The 16,067-nt window shown below is 44.6% G+C and overlaps 1 protein-coding gene across 1 annotated transcript in view; it reads right to left on the bottom strand.

Moving 5' to 3' along the window:
• The window catches only part of WDR72 (WD repeat domain 72), a 588,690-nt gene that overhangs the window by 283,087 nt on the left and 289,536 nt on the right, over positions 1-16,067 (bottom strand). The window contains exon 14 of the mRNA XM_073653016.1: positions 6,685-6,890. Coding sequence (XP_073509117.1) covers positions 6,685-6,890 — 206 coding nt within the window. The remainder of the gene's footprint in view (positions 1-6,684; positions 6,891-16,067) is intronic.

Raw genomic sequence — 16,067 nt, 5'->3', positions numbered from 1 at the left:
GAAGAGTCGACTGTTCCTTTACAAGGGGAAGTTGTGCGGCAGAATGGTTAACTCCCGGACGCATGAACTGATCTGGCAAGTAGTGGTGCCAAGAAGAGATGCGGCTATGGTACTGGAGGCATACCACGACGGAGCTGGGCACTTCGGGTGGAAGAAGCTGGAGTTCCTGCTGCGTGGGCGGTTCCACTGGGTAGGCATGAGGGGAACCATCGAGAGGTGGTGCAGAGACTGTGGACCGTGCCACCTAAGAAGGAAGGACCGTGCCAGCCAGAAGACTCCCTTGCAGCCCATCATCACCCGACAGCCACTGGAACTGGAAGCCCTGGACCATGTGAAACTGGCTCCAAGCAGATCTGGGTATGTCTACGCCCTCACAATCGTAGATCATTACTCCCGGTTCCTGGTGGTGGTCCCGGTCAAGGACTTAACGGCTCAAACAGCAGCTAGAGCCTTCCAGCAGCACTTCTGCCGTCCACACGGATACCCGGAGCAGGTGCTGACAGACCAGGGACCTGCCTTTGAAGCGGAAGTCTTCCAGGAGTTCTGTACTCTGTATGGCTGCCGGAAGATAAGAACAACACCCTATCATCCGCAAACCAATGGGCTCTGCGAGAAAATGAACCAGGTGGTGATAGATCTTCTGAAAACATTGCCCCTGGAGGAACGCAGTCTGTGGCCTGAGAAACTGCCTGATCTGGTGGACCTATACAACCACATCCCAGTAGGTTCTACCAACTGTACCCCGGCTTACCTAATGAGAGCAAGACCTGGTAAGCTTCCTGTTGATCTGGAGATGGGAGTCCTGACACCCGAGGACACTTCACCAGAAGCAGACTGGGACACAGAAAGGCAACAGCAGTACCGGAAAGTACAGGAGAGCGTGGAGCGAAGTCTCTGTCAAGCTAGAGAAAGACAGGAGAAGACTTACAACCAGTATGCTCCCGCTGTTCCCCTGGTACCTGGAGAGCAGGTCTTGAAGAGGAAGAGACGCCTCCACAAGTTGGACGACCAGTGGGAGAAGGACCCGTACACCATACTGCCCTCAAGCCATGAGAACCCGAAAGTCTGCATAATCAGTAAGGATGGAGGAGAAACCACAGCCATTGTATCCAGAGATCACCTGAAGAAGTGTCCCGAACAGCTACGAAGCCCTGAAGAAGAACAAGAAGACCCTCGACCCGCAGAGGAAAGGGAAGATATGGTTAGTACTGTGCTCGGAGACTTCCCTCGGTCTTGGACTCAAGTCAGTGGCGCAGTTGTGGTACCCGTCCTCACCTTCCTCCAACCAGCATCTCAAGTACCTACGGAGAAACAGGTAGAGCTGGAAGAGCAGCCGGTCCAGGAGGCAGGAGACCCCACACAAGCAGACCAGGAGGATCAACCCTCTGCTTATAGTGAGCCTGCCGTACCCCTAGTGAGCCAAAGAGCCCGTAGACAGCTGCCCAGTTTATCTTTGACAGCTCCTACACCCCGTAGCTCAGGACCAGTCAGTCAGCTCCGTAGGTCCACTAGAGCCACTAGAGGCCAGTTACCCGTACGTTGGAGGATCTAAGTGTTTAGACTGCTTTATTTGTATTTACCTGTTTATTGTTACCTGTAAATAATTGTGTATTTCTAGTTAGTTTATAGGTGTCGTTTATGGATTATCCGGAATCCTTTGTACATATGTTTGGAGCGTAACCCAGGAATGGACTAAAGACTGTTAAGGACTCGGGGCAGGACAGACCCCTACCTGGTTACGGCTCCCTGTCTCTTGGTGAAATGGACACCTTTGTTTTCTTCAAAGACTGCACCCGGTTGCGGACATGCCGTGACCATCCTAATGTGTTTTTCTTTATTGTACTGTTTCTGTTTTTTACTTGTTATGTTTTACAAAAATATGTTTAGTCCCGGAGAACTAAATTTCACTAGGGGGGAATGTGGCACCCCAGGGGTCTGGTTCCCACAGTAATAGCAATATTACGTCTGTGAGCAGGTGGGAGGTTTCCTGGTCAGACATCCTATGCATGCCACACCTCCTGCCCAGTCCTGGGAGGGGAAGAACTTCCCCTATATAAAGCTGGGGCTGAGGCAGGGTTAGGGAGAAAGAGCAGAGAACACAGACAGAGACACAGTCTGGTCTGGAGTGGAGCAGCTTTAGGAAAAAGAAAGATCAGGAGCTCAGTGGGAGCAGTGCTAAAAAGAGATCAGGGGCTGGAAGCTGTAGAGCTCGCCCTGATTGAAGAGTTCTTACCGGACCCGGAGTCCGAGGCTGTGGGGACTAATCCTTACCCCACAGCAGAAACCGCCCGGCAGGGGATTTCAGGTCCTCTGGCCAAGAAACCCGAAGGCACGGTCACACGCAAGGGACCAGCACCGCGACGTGGAGCGGAAGCTACCAAAAGGCCCCGAGTCACCGGCCATACGGATGAGCACCACACGGTACACTCAGGGACGTGGGCTACTTTTACCAGCCTCTAGCAAGGTAGCCAGAAGAGTACGATTAGGTGGGGAGGCCTACAACTCCGCCTGGCCAGGGGAGATCCCATCTGCTCGCGGACTGACCAGGCCCCGATCGCTAGCCAGTACTCCGGGAGGGTCTACCTTTGCCACCAGTAAAGACCCTGAACTACACCGCACCGTCTCCGAGTGTTTCATCATCCACGTCCGCTGCCCTGAGGCCATACCCCTCCCGTTGGGGGTTATACCATCCCCGCTGCACAACCGTATCACCGGCCTCAGCGGTCTGCCCTGCAGCGGCGGTCTCATGACCGCATTCAACGGGTGGCGTAGTCGAACATTTTAACATCTACTGCTAAATACTGCCGCTCAGTTTGACTCCCTGGGCACGGACCGGGTCACCGCCACGAAACTACTACCCCTCTCAGATCCGGCTCCGGGTAGGCCCCCGCGTGCGCAACGCTACTCAGCACAGGCCCAGGGGCGCGTCATATACAGTACAGACCAAAAATTTGGACACACCTTCTCATTTAAAGATTTTTCTGTATTTTCTTGACAATGAAAATTGTACATTCACACTTAACACATCAAAACTATGAATTAACACATGTGGAATTATATACTTAACAAAAAAGTGTGAAACAACTGAAAATATGTCTTATACTCTAGGTTCTTCAAAGTAGCCACCTTTTGCTTTGATGAGTGCTTTGCACACTCTTGGCATTCTCTTGATGAGTTTCAAGAAGTAGTCACCGGAAATGGTCTTCCAACAATCTTAAAGGAATTCCCAGAGATGCCTAGCACTTGTTGGCCCTTTTGCCTTCACTCTGCGGTCCAGCTCACCCCAAACCATCTCGATTTGGTTCAGGTCTGGTGACTGTGGAGGCCAGGTCATCTGGCATAGCACCCCATCACTCTCGTTCTTGGTCAAATAGCCCTTACACAGCCTGGAGGTGTGTTTGGGGTCATTGTCCTGTTGAAAAATAAATGATGGTCCAACTAAACGCAAACCGGATGGAATAGCATGCTGCTGCAAGATGCTGTGGTAGCCATGCTGGTTCAGTATGCCTTCAATTTTGAATAAATCCCAACAGTATCACCAGTAAAGCACCCCCACACCATCAAGCCTCCTCCTCCATGCTTCACAGTGGGAACCAGGCATGTAGAGTCCATCCGTTCACCTTTTCTGCGTCGCACAAAGACACGGTGGTTGGAACTAAAAATCTCAAATTTGGACTCATCAGACCAAAGCACAGATTTCCACTGGTCTAATGTCCATTCCTTGAGTTCTTTAGCCCAAACTAGTCTCTTCTGCTTGTTGCCTGTCCCTAGCAGTAGTTTCCTAGCAGCTATTTTACCATGAAGGCCTGCTGCACAAAGTCTCCTCTTAACAGTTGTTGAAGAGATGTGTCTGCTGCTAGAACTCTGTGTGGCATTGACCTGGTCTCTAATCTGAACTGCTGTTAACCTGCGATTTCTGAGGCTGGTGACTCAGATAAACATATCCTCAGAAGCAGAGGTGACACTTGGTCTTCCTTTCCTGGGGCGGTCCTCATGTGAGCCAGTTTCTTTGTAGCGCTTGATGGTTTTTGCAACTGCACTTGGGGACACTTTCAAAGTTTTCCCATATTTTCGGACTGACTGACCTTCATTTCTTAAAGTAATGATGGCCACTCGTTTTTCTTTACTTAGCTGCTTTTTTGTTGCCATAATACAAATTCTAACAGTCTATTCAGTAGGACTATCAGCTGTGTATCCACCAGACTTCTGCACAACACAACTGATGGTCCCAACCCCATTTATAAGGCAAACAATCCCACTTATTAAACCTGACAGGGCACACCTGTGAAGTGAAAACCATTTCCGGTGACTACCTCTTGAAGCTCATCAAGAGAATGCCAAGAGTGTGCAAAGCAGTCATCAAAGCAAAAGGTGGCTACTTTGAAGAACCTAGAATATAAAACATATTTTCAGTTGTTTCACACTTTTTTGCTAAGTATATAATTCCACATGTGTTAATTCATAGTTTTGATGCCTTCAGTGTGAATGTACAATTTTCAAAGTCATGAAAATACAGAAAAAGCTTTAAATGAGAATGTGTGTCCAAACTTTTGGTCTGTACTGTATATATATATATATATATATATATATATATATACATATACAGTACAGACCAAAAGTTTGGACACACCTTCTTATTTAAAGATTTTTCTGTATTTTCATGACAATGAAAATTGTACATTCACACTGAAGGCATCAAAGCTATGAATTAACACATGTGGAATTATATACTTAACAAAAAAGTGTGAAACAACTGAAAATATGTCTTATATTCTAGGTTCTTCAAAGTAGCCACTTTTTGCTTTGATGACTGCTTTGCACACTCTTGGCATTCTCTTGATGAGCTTCAAGAGGTAGTCACCGGAAATGGTTTTCACTTCACAGGTGTGCCCCATTAGGTTTAATAAGTGGGATTTCTTGCCTTATAAATGGGGTTGGGACTATCAGTTGTGTTGTGCAGAAGTCTGGTGGATACACAGCTGATAGTCCTACTGAATAGACTGTTAGAATTTGTATTATGGCAAGAAAAAAGCAGCTAAGTAAAGAAAAACGAGTGGCCATCATTACTTTAAGAAATGAAGGTCAGCCAGTCCGAAAAATTGGGCAAACTTTGAAAGTGTCCCCAAGTGCAGTTGCAAAAACCATCAAGCGCTACAAAGAAACTGGATCACATGAGGACCGCCCCAGGAAAGGAAGACCAAGAGTCACCTCTGCTTCTGAGGATAAGTTTATCCGAGTCACCAGCCTCAGAAATCGCAGGTTAACAGCAGCTCAGATTAGAGACCAGGTCAATGCCACACAGAGTTCTAGCAGCAGACACATCTCTACAGCAACTGTTAAGAGGAGACTTTGTGCAGCAGGCCTTCATGGTAAAATAGCTGCTAGGAAACCACTGCTAAGGACAGGCAACAAGCAGAAGAGACTTGTTTGGGGTAAAGAACACAAGGAATGGACATTAGACCAGTGGAAATCTGTGCTTTGGTCTGATGAGTCCAAATTTGAGATCTTTGGTTCCAACCACCGTGTCTTTGTGCGACGCAGAAAAGGTGAACGGATGGACTCTACATGCCTGGTTCCCACCATGAAGCATGGAGGAGGAGCTGCGATGGTGTGGGGGTGTTTTGCTGGTGACACTGTTGGGGATTAATTCAAAATTGAAGGCATACTGAACCAGCATGGCTACCACAGCATCTTGCTGCGGCATGATATTCCATCCGGTTTGCGTTTAGTTGGACCATCATTTATTTTTCAACAGGACAATGACCCCAAACACACCTCCAGGCTGTGTAAGTGCTATTTGACCAAGTAGGAGAGTGATGGGGTGCTACGCAAGATGACCTGGCCTCCACAGTCACCAGACCTGAACCCAATCGAGATGGTTTGGGGTGAGCTGGACCGCAGAGTGAAGGCAAAAGGGCCAACAAGTGCTAAGCATCTCTGGGAACTCCTTCAAGATTGTTGGAAGACCATTTCCGGTGACTACCTCTTGAAGCTCATCAAGAGAATGCCAAGAGTGTGCAAAGCAGTCATCAAAGCAAAAGGTGGCTACTTTGAAGAACCTAGTATATAAGACATATTTTCAGTTGTTTCACATATTTTTGTTAAGTATATAATTCCACATGTGTTAATTCATAGTTTTGATGCCTTCAGTGTGAATGTACAATTTTCATAGTTATGAAAATACAGAAAAATCTTTAAATGGGAAGGTGTGTCCAAACTTTTGGTCTGTACTGTATATATTCAGTATATGTGTATATACATATATATATATATGTCTGTATAAATATTAGCCATTCTTGGCCATCCAGCAGCTGCTTGAGTTACTAGTTACCCTTACCAGCTCCATTATAATCTCTGCATATTTACTTTTCAATTTTTCTGTTATTTCTACCTCATTGGTTACATGTTCCCCCCTCCCATTATTCTCTGTTCATTTAACCTTAATGGTGACATGTTGCATTTAAAACATACTGTCCATGCGGTCAAGATTGGTTGCTATGGTTACCAATATGTCCAATTGGGTAAACAAAGACCATCAAAGAACTATGAAGCCATTGTGCACAGACAAAAAGAGATGTAAGCTTATCTTGAATTTTTTTTTCCAAAGGTTAGAATTTCCATTTAACAGGAATTCCTTCTGGGCTTATAATTCCATTAATAGCACACAAATTACAGTTTCCTTACTTTGTTTGATGATTTCTCATGATGCATTAGACTATGGGACAGGGCTCCAAGTTTGTGAGAGCTTGATGATTTGAAGGTTGTTCTGTTGTGACGCTGTGTCTCGTGAGAAGTGGTTACCACAGAGTCATTCACATCAATGGCAAGATCATCACAAGCAGTAAGGATTGCTTTTGCCATCTCACCTGTTTCATGGCGTTCTAAAGTGCCTGTAAAAAAATAAAACCAATAATGCATACCAATGCTTATTAGAGGTGAGTATATTGGTTCAATGCAAATTTAATTCAAGTAAAATTTGATAAAATTTGCATAAAATATGCCCGCTGCCTTTTAAAATATCAGCCACAGAAGGCTTGCATGACCTTATATGCAAGTACACAGGCTTCTCCAGAATTTCTTACAGCTATCACATTGCATAGTACAGCACAACCAGTCAGAAAGAAATACAAGAGCTAGTACAAAAACCTTGGCAGGAAGTGCCGTAACCATTTTAGGGTGATTTAAGATAGTACGAGGACATCAGAACTCACTGATCAACGATAGAGATTGCAAGTGAAAGTCCTAAAACATTGTACAATACTCCAGACATGTAATGTGTTGTACAACTGCAGCAGTGAAGAAGTTGAGTGTAGTAACATGTATAATACCGTCATTCAATTGATGGCACAGCTGCCGACAGCAGTGAAAGTGTGTTATTAATCAGTAACATCTGGTAGCTGGCATCTGTCTTATAAATGGCTGCGGAATATGTTGGCGCTATATAAAGAGATTATTATTATTATTATCTGTCCTGCTGCATTTGAATTACAATTACACAAATTTTTCTTCATTGATAATGCTCGAGAAAGCAGCAGCATAACAGCACAATACTTTTACATAAAAAAAAATATTCTCATACCAGTGTTAGAGATGGTGTGCCTGCTTGACACAACTGGCTGTACTGAGTTTTTGCATTTCTTGTGCAGCTCTTTTGTGAAGGGAGGAATAATTGTTATATATATCTACACATATATATATATATATACATATATATATGTATATATATATATATATATATATATATATATATATATATATATATATACACACATATAAATACACAGTGGGTACGGAAAGTATTCAGACCCCTTTACATTTTTCACTCTTTGTTTCATTGCAGCCATTTGGTAAATTCTAAAAAGTTCATTTTTTTTCTCATTAAAGTACACTCTGCACCCCATTTTTTCTGTAATATTAATATGAAAAATTGCAGTAAAGGAAAGCACTTATCGCTTAGATTGGCCAATATATGTGTGCCCAACACCAGCATCAAGTAGTCTTTCATTGTTGGGTCCCTGTCCTGTTTTGTTATCTCTCCTGAGCTGAAAGCCTTCAATTTATGGGTCAAAACAGGACAGGGACCAAACAATGAAAGACGCCTTGACGCTGGCTGTTGGGCACACATATATTGACCAATCTAAGCGATAAGTGCTTTCCTTTACTGTAATTTTTCATATTAATATTACAGAATTTTTTTTTAAATATTTCATGTGTACATTTTATAGCACTTTCTTATTTTTCCATTGCAGTAAGGCAGTTTCAGTGTCTTCGTTCAATCACTCTTAGCAGTTTAGGAGGCAACTTTGACCCTTTTTTACACTCTAAAATATTTTACTTAATATAATACTTTGTTATCTGGAAGCCACTTTGTTACCATTTTGGCAGTATTCTTCGGGTCCATTTGGAAGACCCATTTCTGCCCAAGCTTCCTAGCTGATGTCTTGAGCGGTTGCTTCAGTATTGTCACATAATTTTCTTTTCTCATGAATAAAGAAAAATATACAGTATACTGTATATATATATATAATTCCCCCAAATGCAGGCATTTCACTGCGATTGTCATCACAAACTGTCTCAAACAGCTTTTGCATATCTGTTTTGCCACCCAAATTTAAAATATAAACAACACAAACTAATACAGAGCCTTGCTATATCTGCTGTCTTTTTGGATGTGTACCTACCTAGCATTTCTTAACATATAATTTTTGGGAAGTAGTTTGAATTTTAGAGAAAAAAATGTTCAAAAAATATAGACATTTAACTGTACATTTGTGTTACTAGTCCAATTTTACAACTGTACATGCCTCACCTACAGTATACTGTGGCTTGCTGTACCACCGTTTACATGCCTAGCATTTCTTACTACTTCCTTTTTGGCAATAGTTGAATAATTTGGGTTGAAAACATTGTCAAAAGTTCATTTAAGTGTTATACAAAAAATATGGTAAAAAAAAAGTGTCATCGGCAATGGATGGAATAGAAAATCATACCACAGAATGTGTGAACAACTAGCAGCATCAAAAGCATCACCACCACCACTAGCAGCAGCAGTCAGGGCAATAGTACTAACAAATGCAAGCCAAAATTGTCTTTGATTCCACCAAGTGAATTAGTGGTGCAAAAGCAAAGGGCATTATGGAATATAGAGCACATCACTGGTCTCAGTCACAGCAGAATGATGTTACCTCTGAGACAGCAACATCTTCATTTCGAGCAGCATTACCTTCAGTCTGCGTTTGTGTTCTGCAAAGAACAGTCTACCTGATCACAAATAACTAACATAAATAATTTTTGGACTGTTGGTTACTACCAGGTTATTATCTGCTTTTATGGCAAGTCTGTATTTGTGTTAAAGGGGTTGTCTAGTCTAAATTAATATCTGCAATCACTTTGTGTGACTGCAGACTTAAACGTGCGCTGGGGGATTCCTAAAAAAAATAGTTGAACCTGGCAAATTTGAATTTCCATAGACATATTGGATCCTATTATTCCATTTCTTTGGGTACCTCATTCACAATAAGAGTTGATAGAGGTGTCCGGAGAGCAGTCACGCCAACCCCTTATGGAACCAAAATCCCTGCTGAGCTATTTCAAGGGATTTGCAGGTAGTTTGCCACCGATAAGCATATCTTTAGAGAATCTCTTCTCACTTCTTCTTCAAAATTAAATTTTTCTTTTCATCAATTTTCTTACATTCATTCTTACATACATCCCTCATTCAGTATGAAATTGTTTGTCTATAAAAATATATATTATTCACCTCATTTTTGTCTGACTAGCTTTTTCTTTTGGTTCCATAAAATAGGGAAGACTTACTGTATTTAATTTAAAAAAATGTTTCAGAAAAATTACTGTAAAATAATTTTTTTAAAAAAAGTGATTTACTTAAATTTAATGTGAATATAAAACCTTAAAGCACCACTCCAGTGTTTTTTTTTAGTACAGCCATCAAGTGGTCCTACTAATGGAAGGTCCCTGTGACGCGCCCTTGGGCCTGAGTCGCGCAGCGTTGCGCACGCGGGAGCCTACCCGGAGCCGGATCGGATAGGGGTAGTAGTCTCGTGGCGATGACCCGGTCCGTGCCCAGGGAGTCAGACTAAGTGGCGGTATATTAGCAGTAGATGTAGGACGACTACGCCACCCGTTGAATGCAGCTATGGAGCTGCCGCTGCAGGGCAGACCGCTGAGGCCGGTGGAAGGATGGTGCAGCGTGGATGGTATAACCCCCAACGGGAGGGGTATGGCCTCAGGGCAGCCGACGTGGATGATGGGGGTAGCAGGAACCACTCAGAGACGATGCGGTGTAGTTCAGGGTCTTTACTGGTGACAAAGATAGACCCTCCCGGAGTACTGGCTAGCGGTCGGGGCCTGGTCAGTCTTTGAGCAGATGGGATCCCCCTTGGCCAGGCGGAGTTGTAGGCCTCCCCAACTAATTGTACTCTTCTGGCTACCTTGCTAGAGGCAGGGTAAAAGTAGCCCACGTCCCTGAGTGTACTGTGTGGTGCTCACCCGTATGGCCGGTGACTCGGGGCCTTCTAGTGGCTTCCGCTCCACGACGGCGGTGCTGGTCCCACGCGTGTGACCGTGCCTTCGGGTTTCTTGGCCAGAGGACCTGAAATCCCCTGCCGGGCGGTTTCTGCTGCTGGGTCTGGGTTAATCCCCACAGCCTCGGACTCCGGGTCCGGTGGTAATTCTTCAATCAGGGCGAGCTCTACAGCTGCCAGCCCCTGATTCCTTTTAGCACGACTTCCCCAGAGCTCCTGATCTCTCTTTCCTATAGCTGCTTCTCTTCTTCTCAACTCTACTCACTAACCCTGCCTCAGCCCCAGCTTTATATAGGGGAAGTTCTTCCCCTCCCAGGACTGGGCAGGAGGTGTGGCATGCATAGGATTCCTGACCAAGAGACCTCCCACCTGCTCTCAGACATAACATTGCTATTACTGTGGAGACCAGACCCCTGGGGTGCCACACCTGCACCTGGTATCAAAGTCGGGATGAGGTGTAGGCATGGAAGGCACCCGCCTAGGGTGCTACCTCCTACCTTCCCTTGGGGGAGGACACTTTGGGGGAAAAAATTACATTGCTGCAAGCATTCGGCACAGTAACAACCCGGGCAAGAGCACACAGGAGAGCAGTGTCAGTCACTGACACTGCTCACTCCTCACCCCTGTGCCCCGGCTGTCGCTCCCTCCCAGCACTCAAATGTATTAGCATCTGTAAGACAAAAATACACTTGATGTAAGCACCACCCAGGACAAGAGCAGAGGAGCTGTAATTAGCACTCCACTCCGCTGGGAACTCCATCAGATTGCAGGCCACTTTTGGCCTGCGCACTGAAGAAAGCGACGCACACAGGCAGCACTGCCACCAGGAATTTTGGGACCCAATACAGACAAAATATTTTGGCCCCCTTGAGACTCCGCCCAGGCTCCACTCCTGCTCTGCCTCCACCCCTCGAACCTTTCACAGTTCCACAGCCCAAAACTTATTGCAGGCAGGCAAAAGCCAATTGGGTTGAACTTTGTAGTAGAGACAGGCAGGCAGCAGACAGATGGCCTCCAACTTCACACTGCATGAGCAGGGAGAGTGGCACAAGAAGAGTAGCGGGTGGGTGAACCAGCGGATGGGAGAATGGGAGGTCAGATAGAGAATGGGAGGATGGGCGAGTGGGTGGGCGCTCACCTCACTACTTTCGGGCCCTCAAATCCTGCATATAATGTGCCGCAAAGGCCCGGGGCATGCGAACAGCTTAGAAAGAGAGGGCAGGCAGCGTCTGAAGTCACTGATGTCAGATCCTCTGCTGCAGCTATACAATATAAGTAAATGTGACTGAGTGACTGGGGCCCAGGGCTAAATAAAGCAAAGTAAAGCAATTAGCCTGAGCCCCAGCATGCCACACAGTCTGCCAGGCCATTTATACAGTGGCTCTGCTGTGCTGCCTCAGCGCAGGCTGCACAGCAATTTTCACCCAGCTTAGGCCCTCCCACTTTGCTTCTGCTCACTAGGCCCAATTCACCAGTAATGGCAGTAATGCCCTGATGGCACACAGGGGATGGGGATCCTTGATTAGGTGAGAATAAGCTTTTTTGTTAATTTTTTTTATTTATGGCTGTGTGTGGGGCCACATATGTGGGTCTGGCTGTGGGGACATTATGAGAGGGGCTGGCTGTGGGGACATACGAGGGTCTGGCTGTGGGGAACATATGAGAGACTGGCTGTGAGGACATACAAGGGACTGGCTGTGGGGGACATGTGAGAGGCTGGCTGTGAGGATATTACAAGAGGAGCTCTTGTGGAGGCAGTGAGGAAGATTATACTGGGAGCTATTCGGGACATTATACCTGAGCTCTCTGGATATTATACTATATATGATATGTGGGGGGCATCATATTGTGTAGGGAGCTGTGGGGGACATTATACTGGGGGCCTTCACGGACATCATACTACATAGGGAGCTGTGGTGGAAACTATAATGTATAGGGGATTGTGGGGGACATTATACTGGAGGCTGTGGAGTCTTCACACTGTAAAGGGGGATGTGGTGGCCATACTGATTAAGGAGTGTAACGACACAGCTTTTAATATTTATTATGCCAGACATATTTTCAGTAGGCCAGGAGACATCGACTATTGTTCATATGAATTGATGCGTTTTTCTTAGGTAGATCAAGAAACAGACTATCGTCTGAATGTTAACTCTTGAATTGATGTTTGTGAATTGTTGATTGGCTTCTGTTTACCTCTTATATCAGCTCCTACAATTTATTGTACTGTTATTCTTGGGAAACAGGGACGTAGGGTCATTGAACAATCGATGTTTGCTAATAAGTTGATTACCCATTGTATAAGTCCATGTAGCTTGTTGACTTGCAAACAGTGAAGGACAAACTATGCAGATTGATTAAATACTCAAACAATGAGAATTAATCTCATCCCACCTTCCGCCTGACCTGTGGATGATGGTCTGAACCACAGATGTGGGTATAAAAAGGGATCTATATCCATCTGCAAAAGGGGAGTCTCTACAGAACAACAGCCAGGACATCATGGCTCCGTCAAGCAGATCTGCTCCATTGACCATCACTAAACCCATGGAGACATTTGGGAAAGCCAGGTTGGGAACCTCTGGTCACCTGGCCCCAAGGAGACATTCAGAGAAGCCAGGTTAGGACCCTCCGGTCACCTGGTCATGTACCTCAATGGACTATCAGCTTCCTAAGCTTGTAGTTACCTCATCTCTGTGGGTATCGGCAAAAACAGGGTGCCACTGGCAGGGGTAGTCTGCCCTGGAAGCCCCGAAGTTGCAGCTGCTCTAATCCTGGTGGGTCAGCAGAAGGGTATGACTCTGTAATTTTGCGCTATCTTGGGTATTTGCTGGAACTGTTCTATATGTTATTGTCTGTTGGTCATTCAATAAAGTATTGCCACACTGTTTTACCCTCTCACTGTGTTGTCTGAGTAGAATTATGCCCGCAGTAAAGGAGAGCGTGCCTTCAGTGGCATGAGCCCTGGTCCATGCAGTCTTGAGCCAGCGGACGAGAGCACCCCCTGATCCCCGTGTCTCCACAGGGGGCTGTTGAGAGCATCGTACTTTACAGGGGGCTATGGTGACCATACTGTATAGGGGACTGTGATGTACATTATTCTGCATGGGGGGCTGTGGTTTACTTCAAAGTGTATATTGAGGGGCTGTTGTAAATATCATTCTGTTTAAGTTGCTGTGGTCAGCATCATACCGTGTGGGGGGACAGTGTGAGAAGGGGGTACAGGCAGTATGAGGTCATAGTATGAAAATGGAGCACAGAATGGATATGGTGAAGGGGCAGCGTGAAATGGGGCACAGTATGGAGAGATGGTAGCATGGTTGGGAGACAGTGTGGAAATCTAGAGAGTGTAAGGGAAAATATTGGAGAGGGGACAGCTATGGGATAGGCCGTGGTTCATAAGGTCGGACAGTGTGGCAGTTATATCTGAAAATGGCAGACAGTGGGGTGGTTATAAGTGAAAATGGCAGACAGTGTGGTGGTTATAGATAATTAACCCCTTAAGGACGGCTGATACACCTTTTAACGGAGGTCATTAAGTGTACTTATTCCTTCGCGCCGCTCTTTCACTGCGTTGAGGAATAACGGCATAGTTCTGCCTGCCAGCGGCAATTCCCATGGGTGCCAGCTGTATCTGCCCCGGCCAGTTTTGAAGCTCATCGGGGCCGATTAACCCCTTAAATATCACTCTCAATCGTTAGAGCGGTATTTAAGTACTTACAAGGAGTCTCAAGACCCCCTTAGTAACAATCGGACCCCTGAGATGATAATCGTGGGTCCCAATGATTACCATGGCACCCTGAGGTCATGTGATGACCTGAGGATACAGTGGCCTGTCAGACCCAGCTAAAAGCTGACTCACACAGGCTGAGTCAGTCTGAGTAAGTGAGACATTGACAGTTTCATGCACTGCAGTACATGAAAACTGCAGTGTATGAGATCAGTGATAAAAAAAAAATATTATACATGTCCCACTGTGGTCATCTAAAAATAAAAACTAAAAAAAAAAAGTAAAAGAGTAAAAAATAAAATGTGAAAAAGTAAATAAACCACAAAAAAGTGCCCAAAAATCACTAACATCCATTTCGCCACACAAAATGCAGCATTTGTGATTAAAACAAAAATAAACAAAAAAGCATACACATAAATGGTTTCGCTGTGTCCGTAACGACCCGCTCTATAAAACTGGCGTGTTATTTATTCCATATGGGGAATGTCGTAGAAAAAAAAAAACTTGCCAAAAATGTCCCTTTTTCATCATACTGACTCACAAAAAAGTGAATAAAAAGCGATCAAAAAGTCATGTGTAAAAAAAAAATTGTTTAAACAAAACGCCAAACCGTCCCGCAAAAAACAAGCCCTAATATGGCTCATTCGACAAAAAATAAAAAAGTTACAGCTCTCAGAATATGATGATACAAAAACATAGCAAAACATTAAAAAACAATATAAATCTGATAATCGCTGTAATCACACCGACCTGATGAACAAATTATATCACTTTTACCGCGCATAAAATATAAATTAAAAACAATAACTGAATTGCTGTTTTTTGTTTGTTCTGTGTCTGAAAAATCTGAATAAAAAGCGATCAAAAATTACTATATGCCCCAAAATGATAACAAAACAATCTGCCTCATAATGGTGGGTAGTTCCATTGGGGGTTTTGTCTGAATTGCATTTTTGTGGGATTTACACAGAAACCCCGATGTAAGCGCTCAGCGTAGAACTCAAGATGGTGATCCCAGCCTTATTCTGGAAGCGTAAAAAAATATTATGTACCCCCAAAATGTTACCAATAAAACCCCTAATTTATCCCATACAAAACCAGACCGCACTCAGGTCCATCATCTGTCAATGGAAATATAGGGGGTCCCACGTTACTGGTAGAACAAAGACCCTGGAAAAGCGACAGCTTCCACGCCCTCAAATAAAATTCAGTGAATTCTACACTCTCAAATCCAAATGCCCCCTCCTGAGCTCCACTGTGCCTAAACTGCAGTAAGCGGCCACATGTTTGGCATTATTGTAGTGGGGAGTGCGCACTTAAAAATTTACGGGGTGCGTGTCTCCAGAAGCACAAGCTGAGTACAATGTATGGGGGTGCTACAATATATGGGGGCACAATGTATGGGCACTAAACTGGCATATTTGCAATTCTCCAGGAAAAAAGCATGGCATGTATGATACAATATAGTCACTGCAGCAATAGATGAATTCATTGAGAGGTGCAATTTCTACAATGGGGTCACTTTTGTTTTTTTTCTGTTGTTCTAGCACCTTTTGGGCTCCACAAATGTCGGCAGCAAACTATTCTAGCAAAATCTGTGCTCCAAAAGCCATATAGCGCTCCTTCATTCTCAGCCCTGACATGTTGCCTAACATTAATTTATGACGACATATGGGGCATCACCGCACTCAGGAGAAATTCTGCAATAAATTATGAGGTCCAGTTTCCCATATTAACCCTTGTGTACCTGACAAGTTTGCAGCAAATACAAAAATTACATTTTTACCACAAAA

This window comes from Phyllobates terribilis, unplaced genomic scaffold (assembly GCF_046119375.1).
Source record: "Phyllobates terribilis strain yellow unplaced genomic scaffold, ASM4611937v1 Scaffold_11__3_contigs__length_659146591, whole genome shotgun sequence".
Classification (NCBI taxonomy): domain Eukaryota; kingdom Metazoa; phylum Chordata; class Amphibia; order Anura; family Dendrobatidae; genus Phyllobates; species Phyllobates terribilis.
The sequence above is the reverse complement of the archived record's forward strand: the minus strand, read 5'-3'. Positions and strand labels throughout refer to the sequence as shown.